This window comes from Erithacus rubecula, assembly GCF_903797595.1.
Source record: "Erithacus rubecula genome assembly, chromosome: 2".
NCBI classification, from domain to species: Eukaryota; Metazoa; Chordata; class Aves; order Passeriformes; family Muscicapidae; genus Erithacus; species Erithacus rubecula.
The window spans coordinates 37764549-37792187 of NC_136685.1; the positions used below are offsets into that span (position 1 = coordinate 37764549).

General features: G+C 39.0%; 1 protein-coding gene across 3 annotated transcripts; it reads right to left on the bottom strand.

Annotated features, from left to right (window-relative positions):
• Positions 1 to 475: 475 nt before the first annotated feature.
• On the bottom strand, positions 476 to 27067 carry GPR63 (G protein-coupled receptor 63). 3 transcript variants are annotated; one of them, XM_079298793.1, is made up of 5 exons: positions 26707 to 27067; positions 12123 to 12208; positions 8411 to 8488; positions 4115 to 5503; positions 476 to 968 (listed from the first exon to the last, which is right to left on the bottom strand). In XM_079298793.1, exons 4-5 carry the CDS (start codon positions 5359 to 5361, stop codon positions 965 to 967), a joined length of 1251 nt encoding a protein of 416 aa, XP_079154919.1. In that variant the 5' UTR covers positions 5362 to 5503; positions 8411 to 8488; positions 12123 to 12208; positions 26707 to 27067; the 3' UTR covers positions 476 to 964. The 3 variants fall into 3 exon arrangements, with proteins under 3 accessions (XP_079154919.1, XP_079154917.1, XP_079154918.1); XM_079298791.1 differs by having other exon boundaries at positions 476 to 5503; XM_079298792.1 differs by lacking the exon at positions 8411 to 8488 and having other exon boundaries at positions 476 to 5503.
• Positions 27068 to 27639: the final 572 nt, after the last annotated feature.

The window sequence follows — 27639 nt, forward strand, 5'->3', positions numbered from 1 at the left end:
ACGTTTATTTCTCTTTTTTTTTTCTTTTTTTTTTTGTTTTTGTTTCTCAGGGATTTTCATGAGTGTATTATGTACAGAAAAGACAATGCCAATGCCATTCTACTTAACAGGGGTTTTTTTTAAAACAATAATTCAAGGTTTCTCCACATCAGAAAAATACTAGTCTGACAAAAAGGAAAAAAAAAAAAAAAAATCAAATCGGTTAAAAGTAGTGACAGGTAGTGGCTCCTGGAAAACTGGACTTAAGATATTCCTCACCATTACAACTACAACAAACTTGTGCTCTGAATCTTAGTTTTCACGCTAAAAAAATTAAAATCTCTTTCAGGGAGGATGTTGTTGAATGATTAAAGAATTAAAAATCTCAAATGGTTTCAGAAAGATCATTGAAATCTTACAGTTATTTATGCATATGCCCAAAATAAATTATGAAAGTATTAAGAATATTAGTGAAAAAAATACTGACAGAAAGCAATAAGAGGCAAAACAATTTTCTTCTCTATATACAGAAATAATTTTACATAAGTAACAAGAAATGTCAAAAATACACAATTTTGAGTACAAAATAATCATTTCAGCAATATATTTGTACAATTGAGAACTGTGTAAGCAGCATGCTTTGACTGAATGAATAAACTGCAACATACTTCAAAATACATTCATTTAAATCCTCCATACTAAAGATATCTGAAAATAGAACATGAGGGAATACAGATTAGTAATGACTATCATCTCTGGAGAAGAAGAAAATTATAATTCCCCAGTAAAGTCAAGAGGGATCAGTCTGAGTTTTTAAAAATCCTTGGTCTTGGTCAAGACCATTAAATTGCCTCAGGAGACCCACTTCTGCCAATATGTATGTGTTTTAACATCACAAGTCTCAGAGAGGTTGTGCAGGATTCTTGGCAGGATCACAGACAGCAAGAATGAGCAGTTCAGAGGTCTTCAACTTGGTTCTAGGACTTCAGCTGTAATTATCAAGGCACTGCTCTCAAGACAGTACATAGACACAATAGCTCAAATGATTATGTAAACACGTAATTACCCTGGAGATATTTCTAGACCACTTTGTTTCTCTTTTTGAACACCCTTTTGTTCACTATATGCTTTGATCACCTCAAAAAACCTGGTAAGTGTGAATACTGTATCACTATGGAAATCACCTCTGAATTTAGGCCACACAATATGGGTTTCTTTTCTCTGAGGATCAGTACATGCAGCTTTGACCAGAAATCTTGTTACAGTCAGTGTAAACAAACAAGACAAATTAGCTGTCTTTGATGTTTGCAATTTATACTTCACAGCCATTACATACAGAAATCATGAAAATCCCACAAAACCTTTTTCCCTCTTCCTTCAGGAATGCAATTTCACTAATTTTCCTGTATTGCTCATCTTCTTTCCTTCTTGAATTACTGTGTTTTACAACATTCAAATTGCTTGCATCATAAAGCTGGAAGACAGCAAAAATACCTGTTCTTGCCATTTAGACAATGTACACTCTCACTCTGTTACATTAACTCTAAGCACAATTTTGCTGCTTTCAGAGATAAAGAGGTATGACAGCTTTGAAACAGAAAATCCATACTAACCAGGTCATAAACTTGTGCTGCCAATGTAAATGTAATTGAAAAACAAAAGCCTTACTGCAAAGACACACTAAAACACTCTGCTTTATAGTGGAACTCCTTTAGATCAAAAAAAATCTATACCATCATCAGTAAAAGTGACAAGGAAGGGAAAGCATGGTCATTGATAACATCACCACTGACAGATGCCTTTACATGTAACCCAGTCTCAGTTTGTAGCTTTTTTTTTTTTAATTAAATTACTGAATTCAAAGTCTTTCCTTTTATACTCCTAAAATTTAAATAACGACAACAGTTTTACCAATAGCTGTAAATGAGAAAAACAGAGATAACTTAAATTAGTTCTTTTCTGAAGACCTTTAAAAAAAAAAAAAACTGGGGTGTGAACATTTTGTTGCCCTCAGGAAGCAGCAGTCCCTGGACACCCACATAGGACAAGGCATTTGCTTCATACACATGTGTACTGTGTGGATACATAGAAGAAGATAAAATTGCTATTATTTTTGCTCCTCTGGTAAAACAGCAACACAGAGGTCCCCATGTTTAGGGGGACTGAAATACAGATGGAAGCAAGAGAAGCCTAAACCCCAGCTCTGGATGTTTTTTGTTGTACATCAATCCCTCTGTTTTCAGTCACAGCCCCAAAAAGCTGATTCTGCAGGCATTCTTCCAAGTCTCAGAGCAACTGGGGATATGGCTGTAAAGCCCAAACCTAAGTCTTCATTCTAACTGTTTCACATTAAATATTTATTTAGCAGATCGGGGAAAAAAAATAAAAAAAAAAACAGTGTGAGTTTGGTTTGCTATCATCAAGGAAAATCTTTGTCTCTCTGCTTTCCAGGAGGATACCAATACAGCCTGACATTAATCAAAAAGGTAGTTTGGCATTTTAGGGAGAGAAGCTGATGCCTAATAGATGAGAACAGCAAGTAAACCCTTGAGGCAGCAGCCACTACAGAGACAAAGAGGTAATGAAAAAAATCAATGTGAAGTAGTATCAGAGGGAAAAGGGGAATTTAACTTCTATCCTCAGCAAACTCTGCTAGCTGACTATTATAAGGGGTAATGACTGAAAACGAGTAGATTTATAAAAAATATAGAAGATATTCTTCCATGTGAGGGTGGTGAAGCACTGGAACAGTTTTCCCAAAGAAGCTGTGGATGTTCCATCCCTGGAAAAGTTCAAGGGCAAGTTGAATGGGGCTCTGAGTAGCCTGGTAGAAGGTGTGTGTGCTGATGGCAGGGGAGTTAGAGCAGGATGGTATTTATGGTTCCTTCCAAACCAAGCCATTTTATGATTCTGTGACTGTTTATGGTTTTGATCCAATACTTAAATTGCAAAACAAACCCAGGATTATTTTCTCCCTGTAATTACTATGTTCTATGCTATGGTTCATTTGCTATCTGTGTGCTGGCTTACCCTACAATGGCTAATCCTATCCCAACAAATGCCTGACAGCATGATTTCGGCAGGGGAGAGCACACCTAGCCTTACATGAGCTCCAAGCAGAAACAACATTACACCAACACAGTACAAACTGCAAGGCAAAAAATCACTATTTCAGATAGGTTTTCAGGCATACCATCAGGTTTGGATAACTTGTAACAGCCTCAAGCAACAACTACAGTCACCATTTACCGTGTAACAATTTTAACATGAACACTATTCTTCTAAACCATGGTTTAAAACATGGTTATGTGCTAGCCTGAATCTCAGGTCATGATATTTTCATAGCTTTCTCTTTCATTCCTCTGTTTTCTCCAACTCTCCTGATAACTGAGCAGGTAATTTTGATCAATTGTTAGAAAATCAGTAAATCTATGACTGTAGATGTAATTACAAGGTCATAAATCACCCTCCTAGAGCTTACATGGGTCTTTCATTGAAATTCACCAATATATCAAATGATAACAAGACAAATAATTATACACCTTCAACAGAGAACAAAATATTTAAATGAACAAACTATACAGAAAATTTTGTAAAGTGCACAAAAGTATTAATGGAAATATTTTAAAAAAAAGGTTTTTAATGTTACCATGAAAACTTCTGAAATATCATTAAATTAGATAGAAATAATCTAATGAGACTTTTTGGCTCTAATATATTGACAGCAGCAACAGTTTTTAAAGAAAAAAATTACACCAACGAAATACATCATATCTTAGCAGCATAAAAAAAGTCCCCACAATTAGATAAAATTGCAGGCCTAGTAAGCATAAACCTGACAAGATGTTCCAAATATAGTTTTCATTAAAAGAACGGATTTCCATGGAATCCTAGAGGTAACATTTATTATTCAGTTAACATTGTATTCTGGTAGTAAACCTAACTATAACCAATCACATTCCCTCCCTCTATCTTCTCAAAATTGCAGAGTACTGAAAACTTAATCAAGTTATAAGATATGGCCACACTGAAAAAGCCATATGAAACAAAACAAAATTCAACCTAAAGCCTAAAAACAAATGATCCCAGCAAACAACAATCATTGTCAAAGCATCCACAGTTTCAAACTACCGACCGATGCTCCCCACAGACGTAGATGGCACTGGGCCGGATGCGCCGCCTCGTATGGCCAGGGAGCTGTGGCAAGAACTTGAAGAACCTGGGCATCAAGTCTAAGCATGCATCGTGAAACTTCTTAATCCTCCAGTAGTAAATCAGTGGGTTCAGTGCAGACTTGAGGTAGCAGAGCCAAAGGAGCCAAGTGCTTATCTCAAAAAAGTTGTGCTTGTAGTAGAAGTGGCTGTTGAACGTGGCAATAAGGCTGTAAGTGGTGAATGGTGCCCAACAGACTATGAAGACAAGGAACAAAATCAAGATGGTTGTGAAGGCACGAGTTTTAAAGCTCATATCAATATTCATCTGAAAAGGTCTCTGTAAGCTCATGAGACCAAGTTTGCTGGCCTGGCTGAGACATATGCTATCAGGGTGGCTGTGGATACGAACTGCGTTGTGGCGGACGGTGTTGAGTATGCCCATGAAAGAATACAGCATTATCAGGAATGGAATAAAAAAAGAAATTAGCAAGATAATGATCACATAGGCTCGGTATCCTGGGCTTGTAGAGTAGCCAAAAACACACTGAGGTGCTCTCGAGGGTATCTGCAGGTTGGGATTCCCTACTGATAACGGAAAAGCAACAACAAAGGATGCTGCCCAGGAAATTACAATAAGAATCTTTGCACGGTAGGGGTTCAGTTTATCTTGCCTCTGAACTATGATAAGAAATCGGTCAATACTAATAATAAGAAGAATGGCTACCCCCTCTATGACAAAAAGCCAGAAGAACATGGCAGAAACTCTGCAAAATATATCCCCAAAAATCCAATGTGTGGTAATGATTGTTATCAGAGCAAATGGCATGTTCAACACTGCCAGCAGCAGGTCTGCAAAAGCCAGGCTTGCTAAGAGGATATTAATTGCAGATCGCATAGCTGCCTTCTGGTAGACCATCAGGCAGACAACAAAGTTCCCAAGGAAAGAAACCAATAGGATAAATATCATAGCAGCAGAAAGAATGATCTGGAGTGGCAAACTCAAGCTCCTGAAAACTTCTTGTGATGGCAGGATAGCTGTGGTGTTTACCAGGAAAGTGCTTCTCTCAGTGGTGAGCACAGCACCTGAACCGTATCTCAACGGCTGTGTTGTGCCACTATGAAGCAAGAACTGGGGGGTGGTAAAATTCGTATAGGCATTTTCATAAACAATGAAAGTAGCATTTGAGGTCCCAGAGTGGGCCAGCGTCAACATTGCTGAGAAAACCATTGCTTCAGGAAAAATGAAAGCAGAACCAAAGGTCTTCAAGGCATTTCATCTTGTTCAGGCAGTATTTTGAACTGGTCATTTAACAATCAAAATTCAGCATTTGAAAGCATCCAAGTTCTCAAGTCCATGTCAGTATTTCCATCTGAAAAAGAAGAAAGGAATGTAAATACACAAAGTAAAACTCTCTGAAACCAGTGGGAATGTAATGATTTCTCAGCTTTCCTTAATGAGAATAGTATCCTTTATATATGTTTACACTTCAGATTGGCACAATTTACTTAAGCACCAGACGTGCAAGTCTCATAATATTTGGCCTCTCTCACAGATCATATTCCCATAGTCCTTCTGACACTGTACAATACTCTCAACTCACCACACTTTTTTTCTACCATTACCAAGGCTGAGGACTTATGTGTTTGAAAACAAACTTTACTGATTAAGATTGAAAAAATCAAACAAGTATTTTTATTTAAATCTCATAATTTTTGAACTAACTTCATTACTTTGTTTTGAAATTGCCTACAGGTGGAAACTTGAATAACATTTCTAAATAGCTTAAATAGTATCAGTATATTGCCTATTTGCCTGTTTGGTAAGCACTGAAAGCCTATTTATCCAAGTTATTGCACATAATACAGAATTCTTTGTTCCATGACAGTTGTCCACATCAGACATGTCAGGAAAAATGTGCAAAACACCCTAACCTGATATTATGAAATAACTCATCTACAGGATAAAATAATTTCTCGATTTGTTTTGTTTAGGGGATGACACACCAAGGTGCAAGAAACCATCCCTTCTTTGGTCACTACAACTCTTCCCCTAACAGTAAGCTTTCCTGCTTCCACTGGTCTGGGCATGTTTTTGTTGATTTATCTTGGTATCCCATACAGTTTAACCACGTGCACTCTTTTTCCTTGTAAATCTAGTCCTTAGACATTTTGCAGAACTCCTTCCCTTGTCATTACAGCAATACAATGGTTTGGGCTGGAAGGGACTGCAAAGATCTTTAGTTTCGACCCCCTGCTCTAGCAGTGACACTTTCCACTAGACCAGGTTACTCAGAGCCCCATCCAGCCAAGCCTTGAACACTTCCAGGGATAGGACATCCACAATATCCATGAGTACCCTGTACCAGTGCCTCAACAACCATAGGCACCCTGTACCAGTGCCTCAGCAGTCTCACAGTAAAGAATTACTTCCTAATATCTAGTGTGAATCTGTCATGCCTTCAGCTTAAGGCCATTGCCCTGACCTTGTAGAAAGCCCCTCTCCAGTCCTTCTCCAGGCCCCTATAGATACTGACACAATGCAACATTTCCTTCTATAGTTTACAAGCACTGTCTTGTTGCACTAATACTACAAGTATTGTATTGTTACATATATCTGTATACACATATTCTTGACAAATAAAACACAAAAGAGTTGAGAGCTCCCTCTTTTCAGTGCTAGCTCCTCATCTCTATCTTGAACTATTAAAAACTCTGAGAACAGTGGCATCTGATCAAGCTGGAAACCAGAAGGACTCTATGCCCTTTTCAAAAAACGATCACTACAGCCAGAAACAAAGTGGGCTTCACCTCATTCATTCTGAATGACTGCAATACTCCCTTCTGGCTGTTTTCATGTTTATCATTAGAAAAATGATAAAGGCATCTTCAGAGGGCAATCTCTCTCCTCCATCTCTGCACAGGATGACAAACTTGTGCTACTAACACAAGCAGCTTATGGTAGCACAAACCCTGCCCACAGTATTTATGCAGGTTCTGTTCAGTATCAATGTCAGGCAAAAATAAAGGAAGGAAGAAATGTTTTCTATGAACACAAGGACCACAAGCTTTGTGTAGGATAAAAAGTTTACCCTTTGCTGGATAATACTTCACCAACAAAGGAATTAACTGTAAAACCACAAAACCTAATCCATGCCCCCAGTTTGGACTTCTGGCAATCTGAAAGCAAGCCTGCTTAGGCTGCTGTCAAGAATTCATCAAATAACATAGGCACTATGACCTGCTCCTTTCATTCCCTGACTATCTGCAAGCTCTATCACTAGATGATTTCCACTGCCAGACTGCCATCAGTATTTTTATTTCAGATAAATGATTAACCTCTCTGTGCCCTTTAATTTTCAACGGTATCACAAAAAGATATTACTATAAACTTCCTAATTTAACTGACTCTCATGGTGGGCTGATCCTGGCTGGACACCATGTGCCCCACAAGAGCTGCTCTTTCACTCCCCTCCTCAACTGGCCAGGAGAGAAGCAGTATTACAAAAGGCTTGTATATGAAATAACAAGAGAGAGAGATCATTCACATGTTGCTATAACAGGTAGAACCTCAGCTTGGGGAAATTAGATTAAATTATTATCAATTAAATCACAGTAGGGTAATGAGAAAATAGAGCCAAATCTTAAAAACACCTGCACCCCACCCTTCCCTTCTTCCTGAGTTTCAGGTTCTGCCTAATTATCTCTATCTCCTCCCCACCAGCAATGCAGAGGGAGAGGGAACAGGAGTTGCAGTCAGTTCATCACACTTTTTTTTCTGCTGCTCCTCCCTCATCAAGGGAAAGACTCAAACTCTTCCTCTCCTCCAGTGTGGATTTTTCCCATGGGAGAGAGTCCCCTATGAACTTCTCCAATACAAGTCCTTCCTGTAGGCTGCAGTTTCTCTTGAACACTCATGTGTGGGTTCCTTCCACTGACATTGGCTCTACTGGTCATAGAGGAAGTTTCTGACAGCTTCTCACTAAAGCTACCCCTGTGCCTCTCAGCTACCAAAATCTTGTCACACAAAACTAATACTGAGTCACAAAAATTCCACTTTCTAGAGGTCTTACTGATTGAATGAAAGTTATAATAGGACAAAAGAGAAAATTATATTTCAAAGATTGTAAAACTCAGCAAAAGTATATAAATCTATCTACATTTTCCTCTACTAGTCTTTAACATTTTTTAGAATAAAATATGTAACCAATAGGAAAAAGGTTAACAGAACTTTCCAGAATAAATAAGAAATATTTTAATAATGAACAAGAAAATCTCACCCAAAGTTCCACTGAGGTTTATGATTCCACAAGCTGAGAACACTATGAAGGAAAGGAAGCTGTAGCATTCTGCAGGGACTGCAAAAGAACATAAAATCAACAAATAATTCTGGATTTAAAATCTTGGAGCAAGAAAATTAGATCCCCAGGGTAGTATCTTTTAGAGCTGTGTAAGCAATAAGTCAGCAAAGGTAACTTCTGCATTTCTGATTGACTTTGTATAGGTCTTTCCACCAAGACTCTAAAAGAAACTAATCTGCCATAAGATAAATGCAAAACTCTCCTACAGACAATAACTAGTTTCACAGAGAAAACAAAAAAAAGAAGCAGTTAGTTGTACAAAGAAAAGAGGTCAGTAGAATGATCCTACAAATAAAATCTTTACTGGAGTTCAAGCTCTTTAATCTATAGAGGAGAAGAAGGAAATGCAAAACCAAGACATTTGCTGATGATGAACATGAACTGTTTTTCAGGTCAATTTAATAAAAACAAAGGTCAACTACAAAAAGGTACAGAGGACTCTCTTGAGAGATGGTAGCAAGATAACTGTCTACCTCATAAAATTCACCACTAGACATAAAGCTATGCCTGTACTGAAAAAAGTTATCTGCACAGTAACAGATGCTAAACCAATATTTACCACCCAGAAGAAAAACAGATCTTCAAATTTTCATAGTCTGCTCTAGGAAAACATCAGTCAGATGTTCAGAATTGTAAGCAAAGGAACTGAGAAGAAAACCAGGACCCAGCTATATACACAGTATATTTAGATACACCACCTGCTACAACATACATCTACAGCATCTCTTCAGCACTATGTTCAGTTCTGTACCATTTGATCTCTATTAAAAAGCAACTGAAAAAAAGGTATCATAGAGGTCTACCAAGTTTTTAGTGACACAGGGAAAGTGAACGATTGCTGTCTCTCATAACATAAGAACAGAAAAAGTCAAAGAAATCACAAAACACAGAGATCATCTCCAACCTCTCCAATCTCTCTGCTCAAGCAGGGCAGCCTAGCAGAGGGCCACAGTAGAGAAAAATTGCCTCCTGATGCTCAGGGGGAATTTCCTGTTTCAGTTTTTTCCAACTGCCTCTATCACCTGGCACCACTGAAAAGATCCTGGCTCTGTCCTCTTTGTATCCTCTCCTCAAGTATTTATATACATTGATAAAAACTGTGCTACTCTGCATTTCTCAAGTCAGTAGCACCCAGTATATAGCAAAGGACAAAGGACTCACAAATGCTATAGTTTATTTCTAACAAACTCAAAAATGAAAGAAAACCTCACACATGTTCTCCCACCATCCCAGCTCTCTGTACAAATAGCTACATCCCCTTTTGTGCATCTAATCCAGTAAGAGGACTGAAGGCTTTAGATCCTGTGTTGCTCCTGTGCTCCCTGATGGTCTCCAGCAGCACCCTTCTCTGTGCTCTGTTTACCACTCTGAGTATAAAGTGTGTGCAGTGCATACAGAATCTGCGTGCTCAGATACTGGTTTGGATTTACATTTACCTAACCTGCAGGCAACGCTCTTTCTTGGCTATCATCCTTCATGGAAATGACCAACCAATTCAGCCAATAAACTCAAGAGCTTCCCTTCTGTTGCCACCATATATAATTTTTTTTTCTCCCTACTTTAAGGCTTTCTCCCATGAGCATGCACATGATTATCAAACATGTGCCTCCACCCTTCTTCCTACTCTTCCAACATCTCTAAAATTACGTAAAGATGAAAGAGACCAATAAGATAATTTCACAGCAACAGCATTTCAGTCCTCACTCGCTCCTTGAGAAAGGAGTAATTTCAAAGCCCCAGTCCTCGTTGAATGGTAATCACACAGCTTGTAAAAGACAACCATGCTTTGATAGTTTAAATGGGTAAGTTTACTGATGGTCAGGTACTCAAGCAAGAGGCAGACAGGCACCTTTTTGTCACAGCATTCTCACTTTTGGAATATGTACTCTCACAGATTCTTTTCAGATGCAGAAAAGCTTCATAGAGTCACTTTTTTCAATTTCAGTGCTGAAATTTACTGTGTATGCACATTTTCTCTCAAGCAAGGTTCTCACTCATATACAACTTTCTTTTTATGGAACAGAATAGACAATTATTTCAATGAAGTACATACTTAAACCTAAATAACACACAAATTCCATTCATCAAGTATAATTATTGCTAGAACTATGGTGTCTGTTTTTAACAGCTTTAGAAGCTAAAAGGTTCCTGTTCAAAATTTGGATAGCATGTTCAACTGGAAATAAAAGATTATATGTTATATGCAAAGCTGACATCAGTCAAAGCCAGGAACTTCAAAAAAGACAAAAGAGGGAATATAATAGTGCCATAATAACAGTCAAGTTTAACGCATATCAGAACACACCATGAACAGCTGCCAAAGTGTTCAGTGACTTAATAAATTTGTCTGCTAAAAGCAAGCATATATTGGCAATACTGACCAGCACAAAGATTTCACCCAGTATACAAAAATCATTCTTATTCAGAAACCTGAAGGCAGCACTGCCTGGTACAGTGATCCTATTTCTTTGGGATATTTTAAGTGGGCCCAGCAGCTTTTGCATGCTTTATAGCTACTATCAATGGTTTTATTTTACAGACAAACTTCAGCAAAAAATTATTTTTCACAACATAAAAAACATTTAAAAAGCAAAATATTTTTAGGGGGAAGAAAAATAAAAAGAAGCATGAAGGGCATGGGCTTATTTTATTTTCAAAAGAATTAGTGTGCCATGAGAATGCTTGAGTACATGCTCTCCAACACCACATTATTGCATGAAGTAGCCCAGGACAGACACCCCTCTAAAAATGAACCAAGCATTGTTTTCTATGCAATTAAGCAGAGGCAGGAACATGTTACAATGGAATCCTTTCTGCTAACACCAGTGAAAAGAATGAGTCAGAGCACAAAGCAGCAGGGACAATGTTCTTACCTAAAAGAAACAAGCAGTTTTCAATTTTAATACCTATTTACATATAACCTAAATTGAAACTAATCAACTACACTGCATGAGTAGATGACCCATAAAACTGTTCACAAGAGGCATGACTTTAATTTAGGAAATTGTTCTTTTTTCCACTCCATAAACACTGCTGTGGCAATCTTCATAGGAAGGTACTGTGGGAAAAAGTCACCTATGCTTTGGGTCATTTAATACAACTAATTGCCCTCTCAATGATATTTCCTTATGACCTTAATTCAGAGAGCTATTAACTGCCAAGAAACGTCAGTTGTGCTAATCATTATCACTACTATAAACCACAAACATTCAAAATGTAAAAAAAAAAAAATTATATTGTCTTAGCTCTTGGGAAAAATCATATTCTCAATCTGGAGATCATATGAAAGGACTTGAGCAGTTCTAGGTTCATTTCTAACTCTGTCATATTTCCCCTGACTTCTAACTTTCCCACTAGCTCTATGGTCACATTAACCATAACATGATGAAGAGCTCAGTGAGTACTGTACTACCTCGAGCAACAGCAAACATTGAACATTATTGAAAACACACTATTTTAATTCATATCCTCTGCCTAGTTATTAACATGCAACTAACAAGTTGAAAGCTTCCTAGGAGATTTGATTCCTAAATTTTAAGTGGATCTTTGAATTATGCATGCAATCTCTATATGTCAAGAGTAGAAAACAAAAAACATCCCAAAAAACTAACACACAAAACCCAAAGCATACCAATCCAGACAGGCTCCCATGAAGAGCAGGAATCATAAGTCATCTTGTGCTGTTTTATTCAGCTAATTATTGTCTTCCCAAATAATCTGCCAAAAAAAAAAAAAAAAAGACATATTTACATTCAAGGCAAGACAAGAGCAGAACAGCAAATTTTTTCTTGGAATAAAACTTTACTGGGAGAAGTAGAATATGCTGTGTCTCCTGACAGAAAGCAAATTGCATGCCCCCTTTCTGACAGAAGGAATAGAAAGGCATCAAAGTTTCATCAAACCAGAGATCCTCAGCTATGTCACCCGTGGGTCGTAAGAATCTCACCATTTCATACTAGTATCTGCCATGGCTGGAGAAACAAGTCTTTTCAGGTCTCACTCAGCCTTGTTTATTTCACTTGTAGACAAGCACAGAGCAGCCAGCTGCCCTAAGTCTTACTCAATATATCAAAATAAGTTCTTACCCTTAACCATCAGGATCCTGATCTTTATATTCCTAAAGATGCTCAAAACAGTGATATTTAAATCTACTACTGAGAGCTACAAAGAAGGAAAATAAATTTTCCCCAAACAGCAAAGATAACAGCATTGGCAAAACAAAGGACAAGAAAATAGGCCCAGAGAGGAAGAATAAACCATTAAGTTTCAATGCTTCAATGCAGGATCCCAGCACTTCCTTTACACATGCTTGTACAAATCAATCATCACACAGCTAATATATCTCAGATAGCTAAATTATTTCTGCAAACTGGGCCTAACATAGTTAAAAAGCTGCATATTCTATCATGAGTTCATGACAGAATCAATTATCACATCAGTTCTTAAATGAGAATGTCAATTTTCAAGGTAGCTTTACCTTATATACTTAGAAAGAAGCCATAAAATTTCAGTGTACCTTGAAAACTGAGTTTATATCACACTAATAATTTTAAGTGATCTAATACCAAGAGGACAAATACATGAGACATTTTACATGCTTGTTTTTAAAATGCTACATAACTTTTAATTTCTGCAAGAATAAGCTTTAGGAACCTCTTAAGTCACCTCCACACTGGAACAAAAGATATTGGGATCCTTCAGGAAAAGGTTTCTAAATAAATGATGCACGCAGGGGCTGAAGGACAAACCAGCCTTGCCTCCAGCAAGGGAAGCAGTAACAACAAGCTGAACTCCAGACCACCCATAATGTACTGACCCCTCTGATCATTCAGTGTTGAGTTTCTGTACCTGCAGCCAACTCAACACAGACTTCAAAGACCCAAAACATAAGGCTTGATTTGCCAGACTGGAGTCTGCTGAGACATCTGCCTTTTGCAGAACACATTATCTAGCCACAAGGGAAGCCAGGGTCTGAAAGATTCTTCTGATCATCTATTAATACAAGTTGTTTTCCATGAGCACAAAAATTTGATTTTTGCATTTATTCCATAGAAAAAGGAGGGAAGGAAAACAATTCTCAGATATACCTATGTATAAAAGAGATAAAATGTAGCCACTGTATTATTACAGACTTTCTCCATTTGGTTTTTAGTGAGGTAAGTAATATAAATTGGTAATCTTTCCTTTTCTGCTTTCTGAAGTGTCAAATAAGTGAATAGGTTTGTTGGGGCCTGGACAAGAATAAATACCTCAATAACCTGTAAGATCTTCCCACCAGACAAGTGCATCCTCTGACACAAGAGCCATTTCCAATCTCCACTTACATGATCATAGAAAATATTCCAAACTCTCAATAAAATAAAAGTATCTTTAAAATCAATTTAGACAAGCATCTGAAACATCACAATGGACTAGGAAATTCTTTCACTTCAAACCTCCAAGAAGGAAAAAAACAGAAGTATTTTTTCAAAGTAAATCTGGAAAATTTTATTTAATTGGAGTACCTTACAGAGCTTGCTGAGCAAGATTGCTTTGGGTAGTTTTCTGTTGACAGTTAGGGATTAACACTGTTTCATAATTAAATTCCCTTTCTTCCACTCCATTATAAATGATTAGTCAAACTTTTTTCTAAGAACAGAGAGGAAAAGCTTCATAACCCTTCCTGAAATTTGAGTGCAAGGACTTCTGATCCTGCAAAGAGCTCTACTTGTGGAATTACAACCTCGATAATATCAGTGTTTAGATCTGGCAGAGCTACTGACAGGTTAGTCCTGACCTTTTCCTCCTTCATTTACTTATTCCTGAATCCAGCTCCCCAGTCCCAAAGCACAAAGAATAGATTGGACTAAACCAGAGCCTGGCAAGCAAATTTAAAATCTTCGCATTTCTGGTCTGAAGCTGTGAGATGCTGGGAAACACAGAAGAAGGCTTATGATGTAGATTTAGCTTCTACATACTAAGAAGTATTTTAATGCAAGACAGTCTTGTCTTGTGTCACAAGCAAGAATGCTGCAAAACCCATACTTACTGCAAAAAATTTGCATCTTACTTTGATTCCCCAAGCCAGGAGCTGTCATTTCCAAAGAAGTGAAATAGTGGAAATAAAATCACAAAGACCTTAAACATAATTAAATGTAAAGGTGTTTCCCACAAGTATTCACATTACATTAAACACTTAGCAAGAGCCTAGAGAAGATCAGAAATATGATGAAATTGCATTTCAAGCGAGTTGTAATTTTGTTATGTACTTTACTGACAATTCTCTACGTCTCCTCATGCCTAGTCTATAGCCATATTTTATCAAGTTTTCTTAACATTTTCTTGGGATACTAAGTCTAACCACAAGCAACAATGAAGTGAAATACTGAAAGTTTACTTCCTTCACAAAAGAGTCAGTCCATCAGAAGACAATAAGGAAGTAAAAGAGTCTGCATCAAGTCAGAAAGCTTTAAGAGAGTTGTCCTGGGGCTATTTTGGCTTTTCAACTTCAGAAACTTCTCCACTATGTTCTCTGAATGAAAGACTGAGCTCTGTGAAAAAGTTCCACTTTCAGATACCTTAAGGTAAAGATCTAAAGGCTCCTTGCATTACATCATTCTTACTTCCTCTGTAGAGCCCCAGTATACCCAATATGCACTATTGCATTTCCTTCTGCTAAAAAACAGGGGAAGAGTAATTTTTTTTGTCAGTAGTTTGGACAACAGCTGTTAGCACACTGTCTTCTCTTGTCAGTGAGGGCTTACAAAATTCATTTACAAAAATGGTAATGCCAGCAGCTGTACTCTACACTGGTGGAATTTAAGCTGTCTCTCCCAAAGAAACAAGCCTGTTTCTTGAAACAAAATTTAATTCAACAAAAATTCATCACTGTATAAAAAGATGCATGGATACTAGTGAAAAAGTGATTAGAACAATCAGATTTGTATACTCTTTGCACTGTGCTGTCCACAAGTTGCTGATATTTGATTTAGCTCCCAGAGCAAAGTGTCCAAGCCTGCTTCTGTTTACCCCCAGGGGTTCAGGTCATGCTAGAGCCAAGTTCTGTGCCTGCCCAGGAGTCTTGCTGCTGCAGTACAGGTGGTTATGGATCTCTTCTTGGCACTTGGCTCACATGGAAGAGGTGCTGGCATCAAGTCACATGAGATGACCCCCACTCACAGCACCCTGCTCAGAGAGTGCTCAAAGGCCACAATGATAAGATTTAGCTGTGAACTAAGGAAAGATTTATTTTATATGCCTATTTCTATTATAACTTTTCTTCTCATATATATATACACATGTGTGCACACATGCATATATTTTCAATACTTATTAACATCTCTATTCAACCAAAGACAAAGATAAAATGCTTAATACAAAAAAAATAAGTTATAAGGTTCCATTGATTTTTTCCCTCCACATTTACCTTATACTTTGCTTTTAGTTTAAATTAGTCTATTAAAATCAGCTACATGTTTCTATTGTAACTTATTTTTCCTAATATAGAAAGAGAGAATAAATAAATAATCAAATTCTTGATAGTGTCATCTAATTGATTTGATAGGTTCAGAATTATTTTTGGGTCATGTCAGCCAACTGGAATAAAGCTTTTAAGACAGCAACTATTTTGGAGAAACAATCCTAGCCAAAAATATATTCATGGTAGAGATTAAAAGACAGTTAAATTAAGAGTTCCCATCTGGACAACTCTCAGGGTGAGATGATGTATTACAGACATTAAGACCCTATGCAATACAGGCACTAAATTTCTGTACAGACCCAACAAGCAGGGCCTATAACATGCATCCCAAAGAGGTTAAAAACAAATTGATTACATTTGCAAGCCAAAAACATTTAAATGAGCTAGTCTGATGATTTTTAAAGCACACTTTTTTCATGTAATACAAGAGATCATACTTCAATTTTTTTCTGAGGTTTTAAATTATAAAAATGCAAAGCAAACAAATATATGCATCAACTGAAGAATTCAAATCCTTTTTAGAAACAATTTTAAGTACCTTATAATTCCTTGTTACAAAAAAATTAACAGTTAATTGGGATTTTGCATACTCATCAGTTTTGTCCTATTTGAGACCTTTTAAACAAACAGAAGACCAAACCTAATGCCTTCCAAACATAGTTACAGCAGTTCTAACTTCATGAACTTCACATTTAAGAAAGGTTTCTTTCCATGGAAAAGCTCCTTCAGTAAAAAGTTAGGGATTTTTAAAAAGTAGAGAAATAAAAACCCAAAAATCTACAAAAGCACATACACCCCAAAAAAACAGCAAACCAACCAACCAAAAAAATCCACTGAAAAATAAAAACATCCCAAATCCCTCAAACCTACAAAGAGAATATTACCTTGGCAGAAAAGTGCAATCCACTATTTCCTGTTGTCTTCCACTTTGGTAGCTAAAGATCATCTTTCCCTACTCAACCAAAGGCTGTTTAAGTATGTTCAACTAATTTGCAAATTTTGCAAATAACAACAGTGCTTCTTTGGTTACGGAGAAGTTTATTTAGTCTCTATTTAAATATGAAATTGAAGCTGAGAAAATATTGTATGGAATTTATCATCCTGCATCCAGAATAACTCTAAATAGCATAAATGTAACATATAGCTTCTACTTCAATTATAACTATTCAGTAACAGCTGAAAAATTCAGACCAAGAGACTCATATCAACCTTTTAAAACACTGAAACACACAAAAGTTAGAAACACTCAAAGTTATGGGCATGATTTATAGGAAAACAAGTGCAATGACATCTGCCAAGAGATCAGAAAATTAAACCCTTGCCCCAATGCTCTCTCTAAATATCTTTATAGACCGCAATGATAATTAACACTATCCAGCATAAGACATCAAAAACCAACACACAAAAATCAGAAGTGATGCTTCTCCTGTATTTCCAGCTCAGCAGAAAAGAAGAAAAAAGCTCTTTTAAAGACCCAGCTTTCTCATGGGTCCTACTGGCTCCTTCTACCATACAATGAGCACAGAGTGACTTATAGGAAAGATTCAAGGCATCAGGAGCAACCAGCCACCAGGACAATTAAACTTGCTCAGTTGCAAAGCCTATCAGCAAAAGAGTGATAATAGAGGAAAAGTCATGTTTTACATGCCATGGAGTTCTAGTCTGTGCCTAGCTAAAAAAAAAACCTAAAAAAACCACCTCTGCTGTACCATTCATTAACCCTGGTCTGGAAGCCTGATACATTTTCAGCAAAAGCACTAGGAAAAAAGAGCCAGGTATCTTCTTGGGCAGAGCAAGTACCAAAACCCCAATTCAATTCCTTTGCTCTGAGCAACTTCCTGTATGTATATCAAATAGCTATAATGTAGATGTTCATACATTAAATTCAAAACCTGTAACTTCACCCAGGTCTGCAGAAGTTCTGTTCTTTCCCAAGTACTCTGAAGCAACTCAGCTCACTTCCTCAGATCAGTTTTTCAGTCAGACCATACTGCTGCCAGGTCTTTATACACTGTTATCTATCCACTAGTCAGTAGTTTGAATGATTATTTTAGAACCTGTTCCTCTGTACAGCTTCTGTCCATTTTTTAATTTCCATAGCAATATTTGTTCAGTGACCCACATGCCAGGCAGTTTGAGTGGGAAGTTAAGGTACCTTTTGTAAATACTAATAAAGCAATGAAAATTAACGAACCATAAAATACAGGAAATTAACTTCTCATCACATCATCTAGCTACCCACCTAAATGAGTTTAAAATACCAGCTTCAAGCAGTCTGATATTCTAGGGACACCCAGTTGCCACTTCATTTATAGTCTGTTTCCTTAGCAACACTATAATCCATCTGGCTGCAGAAAGCTAAATTCTCAAACCATATCCTCCCATACACCGGAAATAGGCTCAAAACCATTTATCTTTTAAACAGACATCGTGATTACAGAGCATATAAATTAATCTGAAAAGCCAATGTCCTCAAAACACATATGCAAATTCTCACTGCTCTAGTTTGAAAAGCTGGTTCCCATACTGAGAATATCTTCCACCGAGAGTTTCAGAAATGAAAATACTTTATCTTTGTTTCATGATGTCCAGCTGAAGAGGCCTTCAGAACTGCACCTGGCCAATCAGTTCTCTTAAGATTTTTCCAAGAAAAGTAATTTGCAAGACCTAGGACACAATGTCATTAATGGTGGCCAAAAAAAGCCCTGACAGAAGTTTATCACATTACAGAGTAGAGTCACTTGTCTTAGAAGTACTTCCTCTTCAACTTTTTGCATCTTAAACTAAAAACATTTTATCTACACAAACTAAACTAAAAATCCAATCCACAACACTAACTTTGAACATTAAGAGTGTAAAAATAACAGGTTCAAAATATCCAGGAAATCCAGGTGAAATACTGGAAGGTAACTAGCAACTTCCCAATGAACCTGGCTAATATCAGACCTTCTATCACCAGGATGAACGGATACTACTTAAAATCACAGCATGTATCTTAAACATACGCTGCTTTGCATGAATTTGGCCACTTCAACCTTGCAAAGGACATTCTACCTATCTAGTTATGTAGACTAGAACAACCACTGTCTGTATCTCAAAGGCTCATCAACATCAAGCCAGTCTTTAATCCACAGAATACCTCTGGCATGCAGCGAACCATTTCAGTTCTGCATAACTTTTGTGTGACTCAGCTGTACAGTGGCAGCACACGAGTCCACATTTCCTGACCTCCTGACAGCAATGAAGAGAGATTTGAGCAGGCTGAGCATTAAAGTGGGTAGGCCTTTTAGCAATGTCTGGCAAAACTGGTAAATGCTTATCAATATGAAGACCCAACTTCAGACCCTAGGGAAGTCTGTTTCCTCAGCAGCATCTGGTTTTGCACATGCCATCCTCCTCCTTTTCTTCCTGCTAAGGTTGAGACCGATCTCACCAAATTTTAACACAGCTTTGAGGTAAACACATAAGCTTAGTCAGCAGTCAGACAGATCATGCATTTTTGGAAAGTGAATTCACCTAAATAATTTCATGTAGCTATTTTATTTCTTGTTTTGTAACAGTGCTGTATGTGAACACCTCTGAGTACCTATAATGGTCTGCACACATCTGCCTGAAAATCTGACTCATGCCTCTATGTAAGAGCAACATAGTGCTTAATAGGTACATTCTGAAATTCTGTAGTTTCAGCAAACTACAGAAATTGCCCTGTCAACAGCTGACACCAGCCTCCCAAGGAGTGATTTACCAGCACCTCCCTTCCTGGAGTTAATATGCTGGGATCCTCAGTGTGCTCTGGAGTTTCCCAGGATAACACGAACACTGTAACAGAATCAAGACAACACATTTTTCCCATCATTTCAGAAGTGTAAAATCTTGGAAGATCACCAAAGCAACTGGTCAGTTTCTAGCCCAAAGCCTAACTCACACTCACTTATACTAGCAGCAAGAAACAAAGAATCTTATTATTTTTCAAATAGTTACATATCCAAGAACAGAGAGAGACTTTGCAAACAGTGCAAAAAAAAAAAAAATAAAAAAAAAACAGAGACAATATTCCAGGGCTATTTTTTATTTTCAGCCTTGCTGATAATAGCTTGAAGTGTATCAGTGTACTGGCAGTGCATCATGAAGATGTTTTTCAAGTCTAGAATTTGTGGTGGCCTTGAAAACACACATTTAATCCAGTTCATTCAGATCTAACAGTTTAACAGCGTAAGTGCTCTTACCTGAGATTTCATGCTTTGATTTGATATCTCCAGAAAAGATGAATGCAGTCAGAAATTACCTTCTTATCAAAATGAAGGGAATGGGGAAGGAAAACACTCCTTAACTTCAGTCAGCAAATGCACTCAACTGCATCCCTATTGTCATAATAAATGCAATGAAAATTTCTGATGGCAGCTGCAGATGTCCCAATATCAGTAATGCATAGTATAACTCCTTGTTATAAATACTCTCAACATGCCTTTATGAGTCATTATTAAATATTGCCAAATTTCTTTTAAATGTCACCTCCTTATCATAAGTGACACACTTGGAGCTTGAGCAGACATGCTGAATGAATTCAGTCATGTAAAGGATAGAATTAGCTTTTCTCAGCTCTACCAACTCATGAACACTTCAAACCAGAAATAAGGCATGTGGTGGGAGGCCCCACTGCAATTCAGTTGATTTTGCTTCAAAAATAGAGGTAGTTCCTTACCAGGCCACATGATTTTCCCAGAGTACTCAAGCATATGAGGGTCTGGGGTACTAGTGGGCACTGTTAAGAGAATGGAAGCAGAAATACAGCACACACATTTCTTCTACATGTCATAATGTGTCTTGGACTAGATGTAGGAAACTTGGATTTTTGTTTGGAGATCTACTTTGGTTTTTAAAGTCATTTTGGTAGTAGGATGAAGCACAGGAAATTTGGATAGGAATTTTAAATCATTATCTACACTTTGGAGTTTGTAAATGCAAAAGTATATGCACATATATGTTCAATGCTTTTAAACACATCCACAAATCTCATGTAAGACTCAAGAAAATGGTCTAGAGAAAATTCAGAAGTGACAACTGACAGAAGAATCAAAATCAAAATTATCAAGTAATAAAAGGCTTGTTGGAATATTATCTGCTGAAAATAAGAACTTTATTAAGATACATAATGTGTTTTCAAATTACATTTCAAGTTTTTGTCAAAAAGAAAGTAATGTCTATTTTCCACAAGATATTAGTCTCTATCATTATACAAAATGAACTTGGTACAATCCTTTGAAAGGATTAGTAGCAATAACCACTTCTAAGTTGTATCAGGTTTTGAAGTTCTAAGACAGCTTTAGAAAGGATTATTTCACAATTTGCATTAAAAAAAAAACGCTTTTTCTTCTGCTTTGTTGCATGGTTTTTCCCTTGTGCTCAATGCAATCAAAACTGAACACTTCTTGGTTGTGAAATTTTCTGCCCTCACCTCATCATTTTTTTGCCTTTTTAAAAGGGAAGATAATTTGCACAAGATAGTAGGGTAATGAAGATAATTTAACTTTTCCTGGAGAATTGAGATACAGAGATGAACATCACCACAAACAAAATACACATTGAAGTTAATTATTACACATACAAAATAGGCTGCAAGTAAGACATGTGATCATATATTGAGCAATGTCAAGAAAATAAAGGATGGAAAGGATTAACCTCACCTCAACATAGCTGTCCTGAAAGCTGGATAGAAAGGCTAAGAGCCATTGAGACTCTAATGGCACAAAGCAGAGAGACACTGAGCAAATAATGCAGCCATATGTAGAATAAACTACTTTCTCAACAGGCTTATTTTTCTCCGCACCGACTGTGCCTGAAAGGCTAGTTGAGACTACCTCAATGCCAGTGTAGTACTCTGCAGATCATTTCTAACACAGCCCTCAAAAGTAGCCTTTAAGTAGGTTTAAATTTGCTATTCAGGGGGTCAACACCTAACAAGGTGGAAAAAAAAACCCCACACAATGACATAGCTGGCTTTCAGAAGCCCAGCCTGAAGACTTAGATTTATCTCCTAAACCACCAGCATCTATTCACTACACACAATATGGCAGTCCCCTGATGAAAAATACAATGCATGATCATGTGTGAGAAAGAAGAAATTTCAAACATCTAATGTGTTTCAAAAAGCCAAGTTAGAAAAACACTTTTATTTTGCCTCCATAAACAAGAAAGTAACCCAACTGAATTGATCAGCCTGTTATTGAATAAAGTGTGCAACCATGACTGGAACAGAAGTGTATTTTATGTACTTGGCAAAAATTATCTATATTCCTAATAGAAAGTGTGCTATTAAGCATTAGAAGAATATCTGTTACTTTTAAGAGCACAAGAACCTCATTCCTCTTGGAGGTTCACAGCAAAGGACCAGGACAATTGACACGAGCTGCAGTATAGTAATTTCAATTAGGCTTTAGGGAAAAAGCTTCATAGTGACAGTGGTCAAACAGTGGAACAGGTTCCTCATACAAGCTACATAATTTCTATCCTTTGTGATATTTAAAACTCAAGAGGATGTGACCCTGAGCAACCTCATCTAACTTTCAACCAGACTCTGAGCAGAGCAGTGCCCTACATAACCTCTGGAGCTCTCTTCCAACATCAATTATTCTGTAGTTCTGTGCCCCAGCCTCAGTTTACCTTGGTTATAACAGTGATTATTTCCTCACTACAGCCTGTAAAATCCAAGTACTGGATCTGAAAGCCAGTTTCCTCTTTGCTTTCTAGACCTGATCTGCTTGGCCAGCTGACCTACCCATAACAAATATAGGGCTGCACATGAGATTAGGACAAAACAGTCACACTGGCCAAATGAAATGATGAGCAATAAGATATCCCAGAAAGAAACAGGTAAGTAGAATATTGCAGGGAAAGCTATGGTGAAGTCATCAGACAGCATCACCCTGTGGCCAACAGAATGGGATTTGTGCATCAAAACTTCAAGTCAATTGTATTATACTACATAAAAACTAGGAAGTAATGTGGGTTATTTCATAACAGATGTATAAAGGCTGCCATCTCTCTTCATTGCCAATCCACCTATGGATCACAACCTACCACTACATTTTAGACAGTTACAGCCTAAATACAGTTGGCATTTAGAGGTTCTCACTCTACTAATGACATCAGAAATTATCAAAGACACCCCAGAAAAAAATACACCTTCTGCTTCTATTTATTTTAGGGGTAAGGAAGAAAAAAAAAAAAAGCACTGAGAAAATTACACACCCAAGAACAATGTTAAAAAATTAAGGTTTGAAGGTCAGGCTCTGAAGATTTGAAAAGCAGCAGTTAAACCCTGTGACTTCAATTAAACCCTGGGACATAGACTTTAACTATGTGACTAAATACTACTTGTCCACACAGAATTCATCTTCTTTCAGAAAATGCATTGCTCACCAAGATGAACAAGTGTTCAAAACCCTGCTTTCTCCACATATTTTATGTCACCATGTCACATTTAATCAAGATGATTCAAGCCTTGCTTTAATAACTACAAGGAGAAGAAAATCCAGGAGAGATGAAAAAGTCATAACAAGTTACTAATTTTGGTTGCTTTATTCAAGATGTAAAGTATTCTGAAAAAAACTGGGTCCTAGATTGTATAAGGCACAGTTCCCACAGGCCACATCATCTCTACTTCAAAGCTCCAAATTTACAAACTCTTCTGCGCTTATGTGGTCTTTATAATACTCTTTTAAACACAGCTTGTGTATAATAAACATCTAGATTGAGGTAAATTAGGTTACAGTTATGCAAGAGATTTCTCAAAGTACCATTCAAACCAGTGGGACTCCTTAGATACCTCCAACACATGTTTAAGTGTAAATACACCTTACAAAGGCAGGGGGAGAAAAAGATAAAAGATAAAAAAAAAAAAAAAAAAAAAAAATAAAGAAGGATAGCTCAGCTTTCTCCGAAATGACACACAGAAATAGCTCAATATTAATAACTGTGTTCTATAAGGTTTCATTCTAATGAAATCAACAGGAACTTCACTGTGCCAAGCTGCCTGTTTGGGAAAATACTTTAGAGCATTAATCAAGTCCCATCATATATTTCAGATTTACATTAAGTATCTAACTATTACCCTCAGCTGGAAATGAGATGGTTAAACAATTTTCCTATTCAAGTTCAAACTGTGCTACTAGCTAGGTTAGCAAAATAAAGATTGCCAGCAAATTACTGAGATAAAAAGTGCACTGTTCTATTAAAGTATTTTATATGTCTATGAGAGGCAGCACAACCTGACAATTTCCAACCTGAAATGCTACTTCAGGATACTACAAGTAGGTTTCTTAGATGATACTTACACTTCCTCTTGCCTCACTTAACTTTTAACAAGTAAGTCTGACATCCTTTGGAGCATTAAAAAACACCAAACAAAATTTGCTACTTGTAACAAAATAATTATGGAAGTTCCACATAAGGGCAGGCCATGAAGCTTCACATCTAGCCATCTGGGCTGCTTAGGGACATGCACTGCCCTGGGAGCACATTCCCAGACAACCAAACAAGTCATGTAAGTCTCTTTCTGATCCTCTTTAACTCTCCCTTATGAAGAAGTGGGAAAACCACCAAGCCTTCACATAGTTCCTCTTCATCCACATGCACAAGCAGAGAAAAAAGGAAGAAAGCAGCCCTGGCACTTCCAAGCAGCTGACTATGAAAAGCAGCATTTTATAGTGCCAGAGATTCTCAATGCAGGGATATTAGATCACTATGATTGAATACAGAGTTAAGGGAGGGTACCTGCAGATAGACTATGTCCACATCAGTAAACCAAGCAATGCCAGGAATCATTCCCTGGAAATGGAATTCACTGTCACACAGACTGCTGAGCTGCCATAAATCAGCACAGCATCCTTCTAACACAGCCTAGCTACAGGTCTCCCATGCAAATTTCCTGCTCTGGAAGGCAAGAGAGTTAAACAGCATTGACAAAGGCTAACCCACAGCACTTGCTTCAGAACCAGAAAATGGCCTTGGGTGAATTTCATTAACTGCAGAGAAGCAATCACAGCCTCTCCAAGCTTTATCTGCTATTTCTCCTAGAGGAATATTTTAAAAGTGGCAAATGCAGTGATGAAGCACACAAGCAATGCCTGATCAGCAGCACCTGACAAAAGTCACCCACGCATTGTAGCGCACAAGAAGAAAATTAGAAACTCGTAGAGTTCATCTTGCCTTCTTCCTGTTTCCTCTGAGTAGGCAGACATTGCATATGAACTACTAATTTCCAGAGTCTCATTTATTTTCTCACTTTAAAAAGTTTTATACATTTAGAATATATTCTTACAGTAAGGCTACTCTCTAATAAAGGAGTAAGGGAGAATAGCTGAAGAGAATGTACTTTAGAGTGCTGATCATTTGGCAGTAGGTATTTCAAAGAGAAGTTATTCAGAAATAATTCTTCTTCTAATTCCTAGTCATTAGCAAATTTGCTTCTGTAGGCTAAGAATGTAATTACTAATAGGTCTATATTGTTACACTGGAGCTATAGCAATGTTAGTAAATACATTTTCACAACAGATAACTACAAAAACAATAAAAAACCCCATATTTGACAACTGACAATATGCAGCTATTCTGTGTTACCAATCTTGCAACAAATCTCATTGACATTTCTTTGCATTTGCAGTAAATTTGAAATTATCTATTTTAAACTGCCCTTTTCACAATCTGATGCCTCTGACGCCTCTGCTCTAATGTTAGAATGTGCAATATGTCCCACAGAAAATGCATTATGTAAAATTCATTTGTCACTGCTTAAGCATTCATTATCCATTTCAGTAAGGAAAATTTTATTTCACAGCCTTCTTGGGCACGAACCTAACTTTCCAGCCATGCCTAGCTCTAACCATTGAAAATTCCTATGCCACATGTATCTTTTCGTAAATGAACTGTTTCCTTGGAAAAGTGTGTTGTTAATTTACAAGAAAAACTTTATCATATGCTTTGTTATATACATATACATACATTAGGCTACACTGTATAATTTGACTTTTACAAAACAAGTTTGGAAAATCATGTGGCACACCCAAACAAAAATTACACACTCTCTTAAGTAGATGAAAAACAATCAGAACCAAGCGAGACGTTTCTATGTATTTTTTCCAGGAGCGACACACACCGCACTGACACGGGCAGGTTTAAGAGTTGAGCACAAGCAGCAGCCCGACGAGCAGGTGACAGCACGCAGACAGCTCCCCCGTGCCTCGGGGCAGTGTCCCGGAGCGCCGGTCCCGGGGAGAGCCAGACCGGGACCGGGGACGGAGCGCCGGTCCCGGGGAGCCGGGGGCAGCCAGGCCGGCACGGGGACGGAGCCCCGGCCGGAAGCGCGGCCCCCGCCCGCCGCCCCCACCGGAGCAGGAAGCCCCCACAGGCGGCTCCACGGGCCCCGGGACGCGGCCGAGCCGAGCGCGCCCACCCGGCTCCGGCGGCGCTGCCGCCCCCACTGCCCGCTGACGGCTCCGGCGGGAGCAGAGGCGCCCGGCTCCCGGTGCCCACGCAGCCTCCTCGGGGCGCCGACCCCCGAGCAGTCCTGGCCCACGGGCACGAATCCCCGGGGCTAGAACGCCTTCCCGGTGGTGGAACCGCGGCCGGGGGAAGCGGCACAGCCGCGGGCGCTCCCCGCGGTCCCCAGCACAACTCCGTCCGCGCTCCCGCCGCCCGTCCCGCCGCCCTCGGCCGGGCAGGGCAGCAGCCGGTCCCGCGGAACTGCGGCGCGCCTCACCTCACGATGTGACCGGAGCCCTGCGGAGCCCGGCGCAGCACAAGCCCGGCCTGAGCCCATCCCTCCGGGAAGTTTCCTGCCATCACAGTGGCCGGGGAAAACAAAAGCTTCAGAGCCGGTAGCGGGAGGAGAAGGAGGAAGGGCAGCGTAAGCAGAGGAGTGAGGAGCATTGCTCGCTCGCCCGCCGCGCCGCTGCCCCCGGCTGCCGACTCCCGCGGAGGGCAGCCCGCTCAGCGCCGCCTCCCCATTTGCTTTAGCGGCGGCTGTGCTGCCGGGGCAGCGCCGCGGAACCGGCGGACCGAGGAGCAGCCAGGCGAGGCAGCGCCTCCCTCCTTCCCTCGGTCCCTGCCCGCCCGCCGGCAGCGCGCCCCGCGCCGCCCGTCCCGCCCGCCGCCGCCGCAGAGCCCCGCCCGCGCCGCGGCTCCGCCCCCGGGGGCGCGCGCACGCTGCGGCCCGGCCGCTCCCGCCGCCCCCGGTGGCCGTGGGCGCTTCCCGGCGGAGCGGCCGCGCCGCCCCCGTGCCCCGCTCCCGCGGGCTGGGCTCCGCGCATCCGCACCCCTCCCGTGCCACTTCTCACCGCCCAGCCGAGCAGGCTCTTCCTGTAAAGTTGGAGGCATCTCCTGAAAAATCCAGATAAAAGATGCTGAGGAACAGAATTAACGAATCCAACGGGGCGCCAAGCCTCCTGCCAGGCTGGGACGTAAATACCGTATGCGCTTAGTGGTACTGCAGTCCTGGTGTACATAAAGGCATCTCTAAGCGTCTCTTTATTATATAGAGTTGTTCCAGCTGATTTTTAAGGACTAGGATAAGCCGTTATGTCTCCTCAGTGCCCACAGAGCTAACTTGGTAAGGAGGATCTTCCAAATAGGATGTAGTTGCAATGCTAAGGTTGCATTGTATAGTATTGGCAGCCATATCACTTCCAAACTG